Here is a 17991-nt window from a genome sequence, read left to right as displayed (position 1 = left end):
GTAACTAGAGAGTAATTATTCCGTAAGTTGAGGCTAATTGCTACTGATATTGTTACAAGAACAAAGTAGAATGAGGTCACAGATGTCACGTGGTTGCCTGGATTTTCTGCCTTCGGCTTACTTCGTGGCCCGATGCGTTGGCTTTATCTTACTTCAATTAGAACCATCAAATTACAGTAACAGAAAAGTGGCCAGCCTTCATTCTTTGACATGGTGCTACAAAAATAAAACTGACGGTAAAAGAAGATTGTGTCTTCTACTCGTGAAACTAATAGTAAAAGCACATTTTCATCGTTCCTAATGCGCATAGATACAAACCCCTCTATTTTTCCAATTAAAGTCTCAAATTTTTTAAGGAGCCTGCCAGTGCCCGAAAATTCCAATTGACAGATTATACCTTGGTAATCTAGACCTTGAACCAGTTATACTTGTGCTCAATCCATGAGTTGTAAATACGGTGAGATGTGCGTCATCTCGCATGCAAAAAGAAGAACATTTCCTCCTCTCCTATTCTTGCAGTTTTCCTCTTTTATAATTTTCAAATAGTAAATTGTGAAACAAGTGTATATAAATAACTATTATTGACACGAGCAATTTTGGTCCCGACTTCTGAGGCTACATTCAGGTCAACGTGACCGCCGCCAACGTCACGATGCAGCGATGAGGTGCCGAGCATTGATCTACGGAAATTTAAAGAACAGCGTGTGATTACAGATGGAGATAACTGAAAAAGTTCCATTGCGTAGTAGTACATTGATTTTATTCAATTCTATGTACAGACTATACGTATATAATGAGCGTGTCTTTAAACTCCCTTGCAGCAGAGCGCGGAAAACGCATCTTATGCGCGTGCGTATTTCCATTCGGTTCTCTGATGTATACATTGCACGGACCATTTGTAAAATTGTCATCAAACGTATCAATGGTCAAATAGTCATGTTTAATCGGGCTTCGTTAAATTTGACTTGAACGGACAATCGGTCAATACCATTTTTTAAGTATACGTAGATTAGTTAGATGCAAATTTGAGATGTGTATGTTTTTTCCGTCGTTTAATTTATTCAGCTCACGGGAAAAGAAGACGTGTATATTTATCAAAAAAAGCTTTACTAGCTGCTGTAAGCTCATTGTAGTTACATCAGCTTACAAAATATTACAACAAATACTCAGTTATTCATCATGCTTACAAACGAATGAACGAATTACAGATTTTCACCTTCAACGGGGCAGCTGACGAGGAATAGACTGTATTGGAATATCACCGTAGATCTAACGCGCGATGAGGATATCAAGGTGTTTGACAACCGTGACAAATTGTACGGAAGTGGGACTTACCCGGACTGGGTATTACAAAAATAATGAACCGAATTTTCAAATAGTCACACTACGTCGTTGCCCCGGACATTTGTGTAGAAGAATAATAGAGCTTAGGTACCACCGTAGAATAAAAAATATACATCTTTATGATTACTGCACACTGCAGAATTTACGATAAGTAGATACATTAATGCGTTACTTATCCCTCAAGTTTAAAGAGGTGCAATTATAAGTACTTACGTCGATCTTGCCGAGCTTTAAAAAAAGCTCGAAGCAAACTGCGACGCCAAATGTAACATCGATCTGCAGGTATTCGAACGCTCCGAGGTACCAAACGTCGCAAATATCATCGACGTGGACTTTCACGAGGAAAATTGCAAAGTTCGTATACCTAGACGTCCGTACGAAATTGAAACATCCCGATGCGTCGACTTGCGCGACAATTTCAACAGCCGCATTGTTAGAAAAGAGTCGTGCGAAGCCAACGGAGGTAATATCTACTCTAAAATGTTGAGCTTGCTGTTTGTCTTTCTCAGCTGAGCTCGCCACGGAATTATTGGTCCATCGTCCACCTCGTTGGTCGAGTTGCGTCGCAACTCCACATCAACCTTTTCCTCCTTCTCTTTTTCCTCCTTTGCTTTGACCTCCTTCACTCCTGCTTCCTTCAGTTTTGCTCCGTTCAATGTCATTTCTGGTGGCGCTGTTACCTCCACTTTTGGGGCTACGATCGGAGCGATCGGAGTCACGTGATTAACCCTGAAATTCAATTTTTCAAATCCGATTGACAGTTTAAATGAGGTGCGAAGAACTTTCAAACTTTTGTGAAAAAAAATCCGTGGTGCGGATCGAACGCCAAAAGAAAGACTCAGCACAGAAAATCGACTCGCAGTTGCAACTGGTCGTCTATTTCAACCCGGAATTCAAACACGAGCAGTTTTTTTCTGCCAAATCAAATCATCGCATACGGCAATAAAAATTCACGCTTCGATGGAAGCCTGCAGTTCAACTCACTTCTTTTCCTCGGCATGATCCTTCTTCGCGAGTAGTTGTCTCTTCCATGCTGGAATCGCCTTCAGTCTCTTCTCCTCATTTTCTCTCGCGATTTGCTCCTCCAGTTCTTTTTTCGCCCGTTCAGCAGCCTTCCTTGCCAACATCTGTCTTTTCCATATGGGAATCACATTTCCCGCGCTATCTTTTTCCGGTATCTATGAGAAAATAATTATGCGTAGTTCGTTGGCCATCAATTTTTACTTTCTTGATTGTCGCAAATATTAATATTTTGCTAGTTTACCTGATCGACGAATTTCGAGGCGTTGCACGTTTTCGTGATTTCCGACATAAGGTTCTGCTCTTGGGATTTCTCCACCTGGGCTCGTTCCACCTTCAATTTCTTTATACCAGAAATATCCTTGGACATTTTCAGTTCCGCAATGAGGTCAATTTTTTGTACAAAAAATGGTTCCGAAACTGTGTACGAAAGAAAAGACACATATACGATATATCAGATTAATTTGTTTTCACCAGTTGCTTCACAGTAAAAACAATTCATTACAATTGACTCTCTGACGCAGTTGAAGGTCACGTTGAAGACGCAAAGAAATTTAGTAATTGTGACGATAAATATCAATCAACATATTTTCTTTAAAAATATTCGACTCTCGGTCCTCTTTTAATAATGTAGTTTAGGAACGAAAAAATAGTTCTAGTATTTTGTAATAATAATTAATATCGCCCTTTAACGTTACTGGCTGATTCACTCGGGCATTATAAAGATAGAAAGCTAGGTAACGTGTCGAAGAAGCCCGTCCATTATCATAACGGATGTTGAAATTACGGCTCGAGTATTTCAATGTCAGCAAAAAATTCTGAAAGTAGATTTTGCCAGTCAATTCCAGTTCAGAGAATCTTTTCCACGTGAACTCGTGCGGTCATAACTTAAAGAGTCACAACTTACGATTTATAAGTCAAACTAATAACGCACAACGTAGCAGTTGGAAACCTGTCTCTACATGAGTAAAAGAATGCTGGGAATATACCAAAATATTATCTACGGAGCCGACGATTAACAAGATTATTTATAAATAATATTAAAACTTGCCCCTTGATGATCATTTCGCATTATTTTACAATTTCTGCATTGGTTTACAAACTGTTCAAATCTCAGACATCGTGTTGACATATATACAGTGTTTTTGCATTCTGAGGTTACTGCTGATGATACGAATGTCTAATAATCTAAACAAGCGACGTAATTTTTCCATAACAAACAAAGTTACGTTCTCAGTAAGTTTATTCAAGCTAACTTAAAGAATATCCAATCTAAAGTTCAATGTAATTGCGCAAATATTTCACGTTGTGTTAACAATCGGTTTCTAAATGAAAACTCTCGAACGTCAACTCACGTCAGTCAATGAGCCAGTAGTAAGCGTTCGAATTACTCGCAACATCGAAATGGTACAAGACATTAATTTGTCAAATTAATTCTTCACGACTCACTTAATTCCTATACGATTATTTCCTCTTCAACGTGCTGAGTAGAAATCCACGAGCATTTAATAACGCGCAAGTAGCCTCCACTCCATTAATGTGACCCAAATTTATAGTACCAAAGACGGTAATTCTCCTCAAGAGCGTGTGTTAATACGCTATCCATAATCTAACGCCTTTCACATTGACGTGGAATCAATAGTGTCAATTCGGAACCCAAAGCAAGAACTTGCCTTTCGAAAACAAATAAAACTACTTCGGGTTTCCTAAAACTCTAAATCGAACACCCACGTTACTCGTACACAATAATAACATCCACTTACCGTTGGTCATCGACACACTTCTCGGTGGTGGTGCGGAGAACGTCTTTGTCGCGTGTATCTTCGTGTTAGTCCTGCGCAGCTGGACGCTCGTCAAGTCCTGGATACTGATTGTCGCCAATGGCTGATGAGGTCTGACTGTTTCCGTTTCCGGAGCGGCTTGACTTTGCGTCTCCGGATTCTTCTGCAGCGGCGGTAGTGGCGGCGGTGGCGGTCCAGGTTGAAGGAGGTGTGGTTCAGGCGCAGGTTCGCTCGGCTCTTCTTCCTGTCTGCTCTGAATATCCAGGTTGTCCACGGATCTGCGCGTCAAAATTAAGGGTCAGTAAGACAGGTTTGGCAACCGAATTTCCCCGAGTATCAAGAGCTCCTCAAAATCTCTACAAGAATATAATAATCCAACTAACAGTAAAGTAAAGTTTGATCGAGACCAATTTTTCCGAGAGGCTCTATGAAAAAGTTTCTATATTCGCTCTCTTCAATATCATCAGTCTCAGCTACGATCGTACAAGACGTGCACATCGCTAATGAAATATCATTACTACATCAAGTGTATCCATCATTCAAATATGAAACCTAGCCATTTTTTCCGCCGTCATGATCATCAAGTCTTGTGGGTCTCAAGTGTGTCGTAGAGCTTGTAAAGTTGTGAAAGAGGACCGAGCCACTTATGCGCTTGGACGCTTTCTTGTTCGTTACGTAGTTAAGGCACCTAAGCACACACATTTTTACTCTAAACAACCTCACCTTGTCAATTCTAGTTCACCGGGATTCCAATGGCGACATTTTTTAAAACAGTTTTCTGTAATCCTCGTGGAAATATGGACTGAGTGGTAAAATATTTGTCCTTTGGAAAACTTGGCAATTCCTGTATGATATTAGCACCAAAACGACTACGGTCGAAATCGTAGATTTTTAATCAATCATGAGTACAGTCTAGTAAACAATTCAATGAACAAGCCTTAGCTCTTTGTCGACTTATCGAACTGAACTCTAAGCCAAAGATTGGCTAGACCACGTCAATTTCACGTTTGATTACATTTTCCAGTCAATTCCGACCACTAATCGACAGAGATTTCATCGAGATATACGAGTTGTATAAAATTGGATGAATCATGAATCAATGAGATGTCTTGGAGAACTTGTGAAGATTTTTATACAATTGACATGATACTTAACAGCAATTGTCTCACCTGGCTTTGGACAAGGTGTTTTTCCCTGATGATTTACAGATGCTTTTAAGGTACTCGGACGGCTTGAGCAGCGTATTCGAGTCAGCCGCGTTGATAAACTTGGGTGGAATAAACGGGAGCACCATGTGTTTGCTAATCAGGTGGTTCACCTGCTGCGGTTTGATTTCCTCAACGATCTCCGCTTGCGAACTGGCCGGCGCGTCGACTTCCGCCTCCTTCGAAGACACGCCGTTCTTGATGGTCGCTGTGCCGCGACAAGGGGCGCACAGAGTTGGCAGGGGAGGGAGGGGAATATCGTGGTGGGGTGGGTTGGAGAGCAGGGGGGGAGGGGGAGAAAGAACGAGTAAACGCTCATTATTATAAGTGGTTGGTTAGTGGCACCAAGCCACACCGGCAGGTACCCAGTGTGTATAAGTGAAATCGAGGTAAGTGTATTATATGCCCGCTGCCTGCCATGGTCTAGTAAAGATCGCATCCGTAATCACCAGTTGGAGTCTAATTAACGGCTAGCAACACCCTAAATTGCTAAATTGTTAAATTACTAAATAACTAAGTTGCAATTATGCGATTTGGTCGGAGAAGGGTGACGACGCCCGACAAATCACCGACGGCTTGATACGTATCCCCGATTCGACTCAGCTAATTTTTAGGCGGTCATAACGTCACCGGGGTAAAAATTATTCGTCTACTTTCGAATAAATTTTTAAGCCTCTCGCGAAAGCTCCGATAACGGATGTGATCTTGTGAGCTTGAATATTCATATCTGCCGTAGAGGAAAAAAATCCGTGCACGGTAATCAACTCACTGCTGGTTACTTTCACAACGCTGTGCCTCAACCAACTGAGAACTTGACTTGAAAACGACATCTTTTGTCGCCGTAAAGCACCCAACAACGGACACGTAAAGATACTAGCCATTGACACAAAACAATATTGGTCTAACGCAAGGGGGGATTAATTTCCCGATAAATATTTACACCGTTATTGAAGCTTAACGATTATAATGTAGGGACTCTCCGGTTATCTAATCGATGTCAAGTCAAACCAAAGGCCTGTGAACCCCGTACGGTACCTACGCATTGATCACACCTCTATGCATGAACGTTTTTCGATTACACGCATACATTCTCGCGGTTAACCAAACCCGAATGAGTAATATTACTGATAAAAACACGACCTCGTGTTAAATCAGTGTGACGATCATCTCCGACCATGCGTAAGCACGCGTTGCAGTATCAATGGTAACTACCACACGGACATGTAGTACACGGCTGGGATTCGACTGAATACTCACTTGAGGTAGTTCCGGAATCATTTTTGCTCTCCTGCCCGGTTTCCGTTTCTTCAGGCCTGTCTTCCTTGTCTACCACTTCAAGGACCTTCGAATTAACGATGATTATTTCTTCCGGATCAAGCGGAGGCGGCGGAGGTGGAGGAGGTGGTTTGACAAAACTGAAACGGAGCAAATATCTGCGTTAGAGATTCCCTGCAATTGGTTTGTGCTCGTAAATTTAGTGTGCAGAAACGTATATGCGCTTTCAGCAAACGATAAACGATAAGTCACCGATTAGTCGGCACACACAGCCGTGATCCATCATTCCTTTGTGATCACATTTATTGATGCGTCATGCAACCCAATTCGTTGACTTCGTAAGACAATGTGTTTTCTTTACGCAGTAATAGATCTTCAAATTCTATCGTACACTACGCTTTTTATCATGGGACAAAAAATATTATCAAATCTGGTCAAATTACCCAATGTATGAGCAATTAGTAGCATTGATCAAAACGACGGAAGATTACGCTTACTCGACATTTACACGTTCGAATTTTTGATCTCGCAGTATTTTTCTGCCAGTCAATAAAATACCCTTACGACTTTACGCAGTCTCCGATTCAAGCAACGGTTATCGACGTGGTCAATTGCCATTATGATTCAGCCGTGATAGCAAGCTCCCCAAAGCTTATTCACCTATAATCATTGTCCAGATCAAAATCGCACGCATTTCCGAGCTGTAGTCAAACTACAATACTGTCGCTAATTTACAATGCTTCTATACCGTGACACTGAAGGAGGCCACATTATCCAATCTTCTGATTCTTCGACCGATCGTCAGTAGGTTGTCACACTCTATTCAGTGTATACGTTGACGTTTGAAATTTGTACCTTTGCGTCATTAGTTACAGAAAAATGGTTTGAGTGGGTTTTAAGTTGCGTAATGACTGGTCATCGAGTCCGATAAACAATTGATCACGGCTATTCATAGAGTCGTCCAACTTGCTAGTTCATTTGATTTTAGAGACTCAGTACTAGACAATTATTGCAGCAAATACCAATAGACGCTTTATTACCTGGATCCATTCGTGACGATTTTTGGTTCCTTCTCAGTTTCGCTTATCGTGCTCTGTACCGAAGTTTTTCTCTCTGAAAATCCACAGGTAAACACACTTTATTCCACAGTTTTGGCATATCTGTGCATTTGAGACGTACGTTGTTATAACTTTGAGTTAAAACATTTTTAAAAAATTTTTAAACTTTCTCAAAAAATGTTATTCAATTCACGAATATACGTAAAGTACCTAAACCATTTTCGGATAGCTTCGGCTTGTCGATTCTCTCACTACTGCTGTTCCTCGATAAGGAAGGCGTCGAGATCGGTGACGAAAATCCCTGGAGCTCGCTGCTCATGTTCGACGACTCGCTGACGCTGCTGGACCTGCTGTAGCGCCTGTCTGTCTTACGGGAATTACTGAAGCACAACGTAGACAAAAATTTAAAGAGAACGTTAAAGAGAATTTAAAGAAAAAAGCATTAGTTATATTATATTATTATCACTTGCGCGAACTTAATTAATCCTACATTAACGATGACGGATAAACGAACTCTACGTTACACTATCTTTCGTTTCATTTCATATTTCGATGCGTGTTGATCATTGTGAAAAGAATATTACCAGAAAAGTTTGCTACACCGTTTTAAATTCCAACCGGATGTACAAGGGCGCATCTTAAGTTCGGTATTATTATCATCGCGCACTAAAACAGCTTGCTAATCCAAGCAGCGAAACTTTGCCACGGACTTGCGTTAGGATGCGTGGTCCATAGTCAACATCCTCGGACACACGACAGCGGCATTGACGTCGGCATAGCCGCGTTTCAGCCGGTGTTCGATTTGAAATTGCCCTTAATTAAACTCTACGAAGCGATGCGCGATGAAAGACAGAACTGAAAGCGAAAACGATCGAGCAAATCGAACGTTATCTAAAAGTCGACTGATCTCAGGATAGTCAACGGAGTTTTATAACCTCTCATGTAGGAAGGGGGTACACACTGATTACCCACCTGCTGTCAGAAACGTTATCGGAAATTTTTTTGTGGGACGACGTGACGCTATCGGTTTCTGCCTGGCGCAAACAAATTTGTTCATAAGCGTGTTCGGTGTCCTTGATCACGTTCGACCTTATCGGTGCGCCATTAGTGATCGGTTTGTAGTTATTGTTGTGGACATTATTGTTGTTGTTGATGATATTGTTGTTGATAACGTTGTTCGCATGGATGTCCACTTTTACTGTTGAAGAAAGCAAACACGAATTACAAAACGAATTAGTTATTATATACACACTAGTGTACAGTGCAGGTACAACCGCTTCATAGACCCGATAAGTACCTCATCATGCAACCTGCGTCTCTCGTATGCGCACACTTTCACCAATGTGATTATTTATTTATTTTTTTTTTTTTATTCAATTTTTCCGGATGTTATAACCGGTGATTTAAATTCATATGATCTGTATCTACATCCGGTCTGCGATCTCGCGGATGCAGGATATGAGAGAAAAGTACGAATCTGTCAGTCCTGTCGACGGCTGTCGGAAGTTGGTCAGTGCATGTTCAAACTGATCTCACTTCGAGAAACTCAAAGTTTATTGATAGCTTGCACGGGTGACGGTTTAATATCGTAAATAACAGTACGCGAATTGATTGATACGTAAATAATAGTTTCAGAAAAATCGCCACGTGCTCGTTCGAGGCAAGGAAATGTTTATTGCGATAGATTTGATATCGCCAATTTCTTCACGAACTGCCATTCTCGTACATTTTCCACCCATTTCACGTCTCCCGAAGGTTTTTACTGAATCTATTTATTTAACAGGCCGATCATCCATCTGAGGAATGATTTTCTGGTGAATATAGAAATCATTGTATTTTCCGTCGAGGTACCAATTCAACTAAATGAAAGACGAAAGAACGAATGACGAAGAGTAAATCTTTCTCATATAACGCGCTTTCAAACTGTAAGATTGACTTTTTCCCGTACCGCGACAAATAGACGTTTTGACGGATTAAATATAGTAAATCCACTGCAACTTCAAGGCACTCGACAACGGTCTATGTACACTTTCGCAGCTAAACAAGCATTCGAAACTTGATCCGATCGGCTCGAACGAGCGACCAAATTTCTCTCGCATCATGCACGAATTCGTCCTGCGTTACAGACACGTGTAGAAGATCAACCAGGTTTAAAAATAGGATCCTCCACGGCTACGACATCGATGAACCATTATTACATGGCCTATTACACAACGTTCGTATGTAATTCCACTATTCCCCTACTAAGTCAGTTCAATCTGATTTAGCACAAGCGCGTGAAACGTCGCGTCGTGTTAGTCAAAGCTGGTCCGACGATTGCGTGTTCGCCGATTTAATCGACCGTCGTGAACGCCGCTCGACACATCCAACATCCCCGAGGCTCATCTGCAATAATCTAGGAGAAAATGTGGGCATCGAGAGGGCCGTTGTGCCGGATCGAGGTCACCTTGGGCGGAGCAGGTACCGACACTCGGAATATCTGGGACGTCCCACTTACCTGTTAACGTCTCATCTTTCCTCTCGACGCCCTCCCGAGTCCCGGAGTCGCCGAATAGAGGCGTTATTCGCGTGTAGACCAGGTCGTTCGGACTGTGAAGGTAAAAGGACTCGGTGTCCTTCGGTTTTGGCGGTGCGTCCGCTATGAACGCGGTCATTGGATTTATGTAGATGCCATCCCGCGGTCTCGCGCTTGGCGGATGAAGGTAAAACGGCTCTTGGAACATTTCGCATCCGCGTAGAGAACACTGGAATTTCCAAAAACAAAAGAACAAAAACACGATTCGTTAACGCAATGCGGATGTCATTTGGTACGGTAGATTGGTTATCGATAAGACAGATATATCTGGCAATATTTGACGATGTCGATGAGAACGTGAGAAGATGGTGATCACGCCGCCCTTTGAAATATTTCAAAGATTTCATGAATTCGAGAAAGTTTCGTTAGAAATTCATCAAACGTGTTGGCTAATTAGGTGAAAAAGTGTCGAAACGGAAACGTAATTAAGAAACGGTTTCGAAGATGCGGCAACAAATTCATATAGTTTTGCGTGAATGAAACAAGGTGAAAAAAAATATGCAGACGATGTTGAATTCTAACCGATGAATTCTACTTGCTAACAACTTTGGAAAGTTAAAATTCTTCCAATACAGCGTCTAAAATGTCAAACTGCGTGTTATGACAAATTTTCATCACGACTGGGGTTTATTTTCATTATTTGCTAAAAATCACATTTTATCAAAAATCTATTTTCATTTATTTGCCTACGAGATTTTCTAAATCGATAACCGGTTCAGTATTTAATAAATCGTACAATATTCTTCTTGAATTCATTATAATAATTAAACTCTGTCGATTGAAATTCTCGGACTATCAATTTTTGGTCAACATTAATCGCGCGTTTGAAACAACATTTTTGAAAATTTTTTTTTCAAAGTTCGAGCTTAGAAGTATACGTTATAGCAATTTAGCATTACACAGCGACTCCAGATGATATTAGACAAATGGTTTACGCGACTTCAAATGGATTTAGACATCATTTCGAACGAATTGTCACGACTCTGTCTGTTATAAAAGTACACCATCAAATCTACAAGTGAATTTAGAATATAACCTCTCACAATCAGCACGACGAGTAGTCAACTACAAAAGTGATTGAAATCTCGAAAATGCATATATTTATTTTGTATATTATGTTTATTAGGCGTTAGGCGTAATTACGTTTATATATTCAAACACATGTACTTATATGCCCCGTGCAGCAAGGAAGAAAAAAGGGCATGGTTAACGACGATCGCCCAGTGTCACCTGTGATTCTAGTTTTCATTCGAAACCGTGAGAAACGTTTTTTTGTTCGTCTCAGTGTTCGTTTTTATTACCTCAGAATTAGTCGGCTATGTTAACGGAATGAACAACCGAGGTCGAAAACTACTCTTGGTCGAGTTACAATAGCTCGATGCTTTACACGTAACGCAATACCCAACTAATTATGACTAGTGGAGTTAATGTCACAGTTTAAAGAAAAAGAAAGCTTAACGGTGAGAAAAAAAATAGATAAAAAAAGAAAAACACCGATACGACGGGAAGTCAAATCCGCAATTATTTCTTGAAACAATTAAATTCATACCTTGTCAATGGAACTTGTTGCGCAGCTGCAGGTCGTCCCGTCGCTCAGGTCTTCGGAAAAATCAGATCCTATAAGCTGATGCTGCGCCATTGTCCTGGCCCCAGCATCAGAGCGATAGCTGGTCACTAATTTCCTGTTGAAAAAAATCGATTTACAATTTCACACGTAACACGTCGTGTTCCTCGAGTCATCGCAGCGTGTCTGCGCGAGATTGCGAAACGTCGTTATTATTCGCGTTACGAGAAAAATCGAAGCATAAACAACGTTGAATAAAGTTTGAGAAGCGGGTCGTTTGTCATTGTCCTCGGGATAATTGTTAAAATTTGACACAGCCATGCAGGTGCTCGACGACTCGCTGCAGGGACATCTGATCAACAAAACGTCGATGGCGAAATAGAGACAAAAAAAAAAAATCACTGCCCGATGTTGAAACACCCCATTGAAACCGCTGCCCAGTCACGTACATCTATATTCACAATCAGCCGTTTCGTTCCGTTGTTTAATTCTTGTTTTATTTGTTTATTTCAATCCGTGACGTGTGCGGATTCGGACTTCCGTCAGCGTCCGTTCGCCGTGTGCAATCGGACGGAAATCTGTACAGCGATAAATTACTAATTATCAATAAAATCGCGAGCGTAGGCGTGATAGGCGATCACCGCAGCGCGTTTTCATCGCCCTCAACTTTCTCAAATTTTCTCTGCACTGCGACTTTAATCGCCGCACCATATTGCAGGGATGGCAGACCGCTAAGAATCGCCTGTAACGTCAAAGGATTAAAAACTTTCGCAAAACTATTTCCGCGACAACGATACTCCATTCATGCATGTTACGTGCCTAAAACATTTGCGTGGCATAATATGCTCGTAATGTTGAAACTTTCCAAAAGTAGAGTTGAAAAAGATTTTTTTTATTTTTATTTACGTCTACGAAAAGGAACGATGCTCTCCTCTGGGTGGTAACATTAAGGAACGAGGAACAAAGTGACGCAACCTTCTACTATTGTAACTAAATGCAATTCTAAAAAGTAATTGTGCAGAGCAAGGCACGTGGAACGATAAGGGGGAAGGGGGGCGGGGAGATACAACTACAGGTACGTTCACAATGGCGGCAAAATCGCTAATAACTCCAACAGTCTAAATCTTCGTTCGCCTGTGTCTCTTGCGCTCTACTTAATACACGCGTATACATTTAGACACGCTAAATAGAGAGATCATACATTATATACTCATTCTCGGTGAATATTGCTCATTTACATAACTCGTCAGATTTTATTCACCGCCGCGAAGCGAATAAACAAATGAACCTTTCTCTGCTCGTGCATAAGACCGGAGCAATTTCGGACGATGCTTGCAAAGTAACGAGGATAACCCGTATAATTTACAGGCGTGTGTAAATCACGGTCATAAACCTCGGCTCACTACATTTACATCGAATTTGCGTAGGCAACGATCAGATGTGAACGGCTGATAACAATTGTAAGTTTGTAAGAGCGTAATTCAGCGGATGATCGATTTTCTGTAACTGCAGTAGGATTAATTGACCGGTTGTAATACGACGTACAAGGTATACGATCGCGTATCTAGGTGTGAAGAAACATCCAGGTGTACGAAATGCGGCCGCGTAGATTATTTCGGCTCTACTATCCGATTTCAGAACACAGATTTGCGGATGAACTGTGACCTATTAGCGAATCAAGGATGCGTTTCGGTTCGGGTAAAATTGTTCCAAATCAATGCGATAATTTATTCTGTTCGGTAGCTGAAAGGCTCGCAATTAAAAAAATATCGAACCATTCGACGTATGGGTAAAGATATATTATACACTGTATTTTCTGTTCTGTAAAGATCTCATCGCGCAGCCTACGGCGATATTCTGTAAAGGAGACTCTACGAGGTGTTAAGGATTAATAAAAAGTTATAGGAGAAGCGAAAAAATCTCTTAAGACGTCTCCAGCGATGTCGTTTGTGCCAATGATAACGAACACGAATTATACGAAGTCTCTACTATGCTACGAAACTGGATCCGAGCAAATCCGAATAGCACAAGCTGATAATTCTGGGATTTGAGAAAAGGTTTTGTAATTACGGATGTTCCAAGTCAGTAAACTCGGATGTTTTTCACCCAATTCCAATGTTTTTGAGCTTATTTCGCTCACGATGTGTAAAAGTTTCCAGAGATCGACTGAAAAAAACTGTAACAACAGTTTTGTGTAAATATAGTTCAATGGATGTTCGTCAACAATTACGTTAAGCGCGTTATAACTATACTATGATGCAAGTTTTCTTCAATGTTTATTGAAAAATCTGTAGAGATCTGGTCAGCGATTAAAATAGTCGCAGAAACATTAAAACCGGTTTAGAAAAACTCTAGAGTTTGATGATATTGAACGTTTGAATTACAAAACCTTTTCCCAAATTGTTTATATCTTAGCTTGCGTTGATACAATTTTCTCGTATTAATTTCAATTACAGAGTGGAGATTTTGGTTCATTCGCGTTCATTATTACTGGCGGAAATAACATTGAAAGAGATTATTTAATGGGTTACTTCTGTTTTCCTAACTTTTGACCCGTACTGTTACGCCGATTCACCTTCGATTATTAGATACCGAGATAAAAATCATGCATACACACAGTTTCAAAACGCACCTTAGATCGCTCGTCGGACGCTGCGGCGATTAAGACGTTGAATAAGATAAAGAGTAAACGCTTTCCCGCATTTAAACAATTATCTTCTACATTCTAAGTTCCTATCCCCTGGAGGTTCAACTTTCTATAGCGGCAAAGGAAGCAATTAGGAAGCGGAGTAGATTCGGTGCCAACGACTCGCCGATACACAATATTTCTCAACTGCACGATTATATTATCGAGATTGCAACACCAGTTCCGATATAATCAAATTTTAGTATTACACGTTGGTACGATTAATTGACAAATCATTAAGAATCATGCTGCGTTCTTGAATCCGCATTTGAAAATATTCGCTCACATACGATACGCGAGCTTATATAGCTGTCGGTGAAACTTGGCGTCTGCAACGCTCTTAATTACATCCACTTTTGACTCACTGAACGTGAACACAGCTAGCTCGACACAAACGGAAGACCATAACTGAAATAAGCTTTGGTATAACTTATTAGGATAAATGACGAGAACTGCTGCAGCGTAACAGAAAATAGGTCATTGTTGTGCGAAACACGGAATATTATCGTCGTACGTAAGTTAATGCGATCATGCAATACATCCAGTCTCTAACATGTTGGCTGTATGGAAAATTGCAATATTAGAAAATTACGGTGTAATCGTTGACTGTGCTATAGTTTTAAATAGCACGATGGCCACGCTTTCCGGACACCCCGTAACCGCGTCGCACCTACAATACATACCACTACACGCATTGGAATAGAGGAAAGCACTATACGAAGCTTTCGGAATTGAAGTGCAGAACAGTGTCGATCGATGGGATTTTCGCTTCGAATTTCACCGGTCAATTGATCCGCCGCAACGTCACCGGATGGTTTGTATCGGAATATGCGTCGGTACAGTGATGGAAACCGGAAACCGGAAACAATGAAACTACGAGAGAGAAAGAGAATAGAGGAGGGAGCTACGCAGGTAAAAGTAAAAGGTTGATAATAAACTTTACTGCATCAATCGCAAGTCTTGCGGTTAATTGTAAATTAGAAACAAGAAACGTCATTTCGATCCTTGTCGTAAACAGTTTCTCATTCGTACAGCTATTATACGTGTGTGGAAAATAATAAATTCTCAACATTCACGCGAAACTACACGCGCCTCTTCATTTGTCAGTCTTGCGAGTCTCGCACGATTGCGGTCAATCGATTTTACGACTTTTTTCACCTCTTCCTTTTTCTTTATACTTGTCCCAAAGAATTTGACACTAAAAATCAACTTTCACGCGAGGAGGATGCATCGGGAGAAGGAGAAGCGATCTTCGCGTCGTGCCTCTGCAGCCGCATCACGAGTCGATTTTTTAAGTACTTATTAAACCCGGCCTCGTCCAAACCGACACAAGTCACGGATCAAAATTCGTTTTCATCTAACGACTGGCTTACGGTTATCCGTGTTCTCTTCAGTCGGCCAAACTGTGCCCTAAATACATCGACTTACCGTATTTACATAGCAGTTTCATGCTATAAACGCGCACGCACGTACCGTCTAATCATGGTCGCAAAATCGGTCCTTGCAGGAAGCGAGAAAAAACAGCGCTGAATCAAAAGCACAAGGAATTCATACCTTTCTCCGGTGTCCCTTTGTCAGCGTAAACTCGACGCTCTTCACACGCGAGGAGAGAAACGGTTGTCACCAGTAATGGTCTCTTGCTTCCTTTTTTTTTTCCGTTGCACACTTTCCAGCACGACTTAAACCGTAAGTAAACAAAGTCCCTTGGACTCGGTAAGCGCTGCAACGCACAACACAGAACAGTTCACACAGTCGGTGCTTTTCACCTTCGGGCCCAACGTCTAACGTTAACTACGATTCCAATTTGTTCAACGGTTCGGCTTCCGGCATCGAACGGGCCACTGATTAATTAGCTGTAACACCGTTTGTCCATTCGTCCGTCAGTCCGCGAATCTTGAAGAGTCGCGAGGAGCGCGATCGGCGGGCAACGAACCCTCGGCAACCGACATCCAGGTGCAGAAAGCGACAGACCGGGACTCAGGCCCAACACCTGCCTCCGCCAACTGTTGCCCGAGCTTCGGACCGAGTTCTGTGCCAACATCTCCCACCACCTCCGCCTCCGCTGTGTCGGCATTCCCATCACCATCGGGCACTGGGTCCACGAACTGTGTCGACAACCTGCCTCAATTTTATGCATCTTCGAGGCTCAAATCGGTAAGCCATAAGTGTTACGCCATTCGTCAGGGGATTTATCAACGTGCTTGTCGCAATTTTTCTTTTTCTTCTACCAATTTTGGTTACTTGTAGTGATGTGCGTACTATGAGGTCGCCGACGGTTGACAGCAGGACCACTGTTTTCCATATCCCGTGGATGAAAATTGTCGAGAAATCATCTCGATGCTTCGAGGTTTAATTCTGAAGTGCGTTGTATGGAACTTGGGATCTGGATAAATCATAGATTGTCGATTAAAGGAAGAAGGAGACCTTATAGATCTCGGTCTGCCGGTTGCGTTTTCAGTAGATATAAATCAAAGTATAACTACCTCGAAGCAAAGGAAGTTCTATGCGATTAACGAACCTTGTGACGACATGCTGAATCAGATAAGGATAATTCATTGTCCAAATGGAATCATCGCCGCTGGATTTCATTGAACTTTTAAAGGCAGGGAAACGCGGGTTACATCACATTCACCTCGATGTAATGAGCAGTGCCCACTGGAGTTAATATATGAAAGTGTGTCGAGTATTCCACATAATTTTTCGGTTTTCGTACAACGTTTCAGATTGGCGCTATTGTCGAAGAGAGAGAACCGCGATGTTCACACAGTCGTTATAAATCGTGTGTAATAAGTTGTAGTCATCGTACTGAAGATGTTGGTAACCATCGGATTGCTTCTGTCGACACGTAACTGGTCAAAGATTAAATTTCCAACGTCACTTACGATCTTTCGAAGACATCGTTGTGCATACAGTAAAATTCATGATGTGTAAGAGTTATAGGTATAAAGGTCTTGTTGAAATCTGATCACCTCGTAACTCATTGACTGCTGGGGTATCGAATCGAGGTGATTCCGGCGTCGGTATTTCCTTCTTCTATTCTCACGGTGGTCGTGCATACGGAACCGCATGCCGATAAGTGCCAGCATGCCATTTTAACACGCTAAATTGGTTCACTCCGGTACACTGTTTGAATTATATGGTATAACAGATAGAGGATCGAAGTAGCCGCTGTAGATCCCGTAAAACCGATGCCAATTTTGAATGCAAATGTTTACAACGAATCCATCGATGCTTCTACCTGCTTACAACGCGAGTAAAACTAACTTCATACTTGTTATTAACCGAGACCGTAAGAAAGTAGAACTTTTCTCCACGGATACTTCCGTGAGTCTTGGAACGGCGTTAAACTAACGGAATTTAATGTGTCAGTGAGCTCCCGCACCTTTGAGTGTCGTCTTCAAGCACTTTAGTGGGAAACGGGAGTTCGGAATTAATCGAGTTTACGTTTTTTCTTTTCGGTTATCTTTTTCTCTTTTTTCGCTA

The 17991-nt window shown here is 41.5% G+C and overlaps 1 protein-coding gene across 1 annotated transcript; it reads right to left on the bottom strand.

Annotated features, from left to right (window-relative positions):
• Positions 1-1090: 1090 nt before the first annotated feature.
• Positions 1091-16762, bottom strand: LOC124302713 (espin). Its single transcript, XM_046759166.1, has 12 exons — positions 16063-16762; positions 11808-11940; positions 10181-10427; positions 8656-8881; positions 7894-8063; positions 7666-7738; positions 6608-6765; positions 5315-5558; positions 4128-4423; positions 2609-2784; positions 2329-2522; positions 1091-2073 (listed from the first exon to the last, which is right to left on the bottom strand). The coding sequence occupies exons 2-12, from the start codon at positions 11895-11897 to the stop codon at positions 1815-1817; spliced, it is 2133 nt and encodes a 710-aa protein (XP_046615122.1). The 5' UTR covers positions 11898-11940; positions 16063-16762; the 3' UTR covers positions 1091-1814.
• Positions 16763-17991: the final 1229 nt, after the last annotated feature.

The sequence above is a fragment of the Neodiprion virginianus genome, chromosome 1 (assembly GCF_021901495.1).
Source record: "Neodiprion virginianus isolate iyNeoVirg1 chromosome 1, iyNeoVirg1.1, whole genome shotgun sequence".
NCBI lineage: Eukaryota > Metazoa > Arthropoda > Insecta > Hymenoptera > Diprionidae > Neodiprion > Neodiprion virginianus.
The sequence above is the reverse complement of the archived record's forward strand: the minus strand, read 5'-3'. Positions and strand labels throughout refer to the sequence as shown.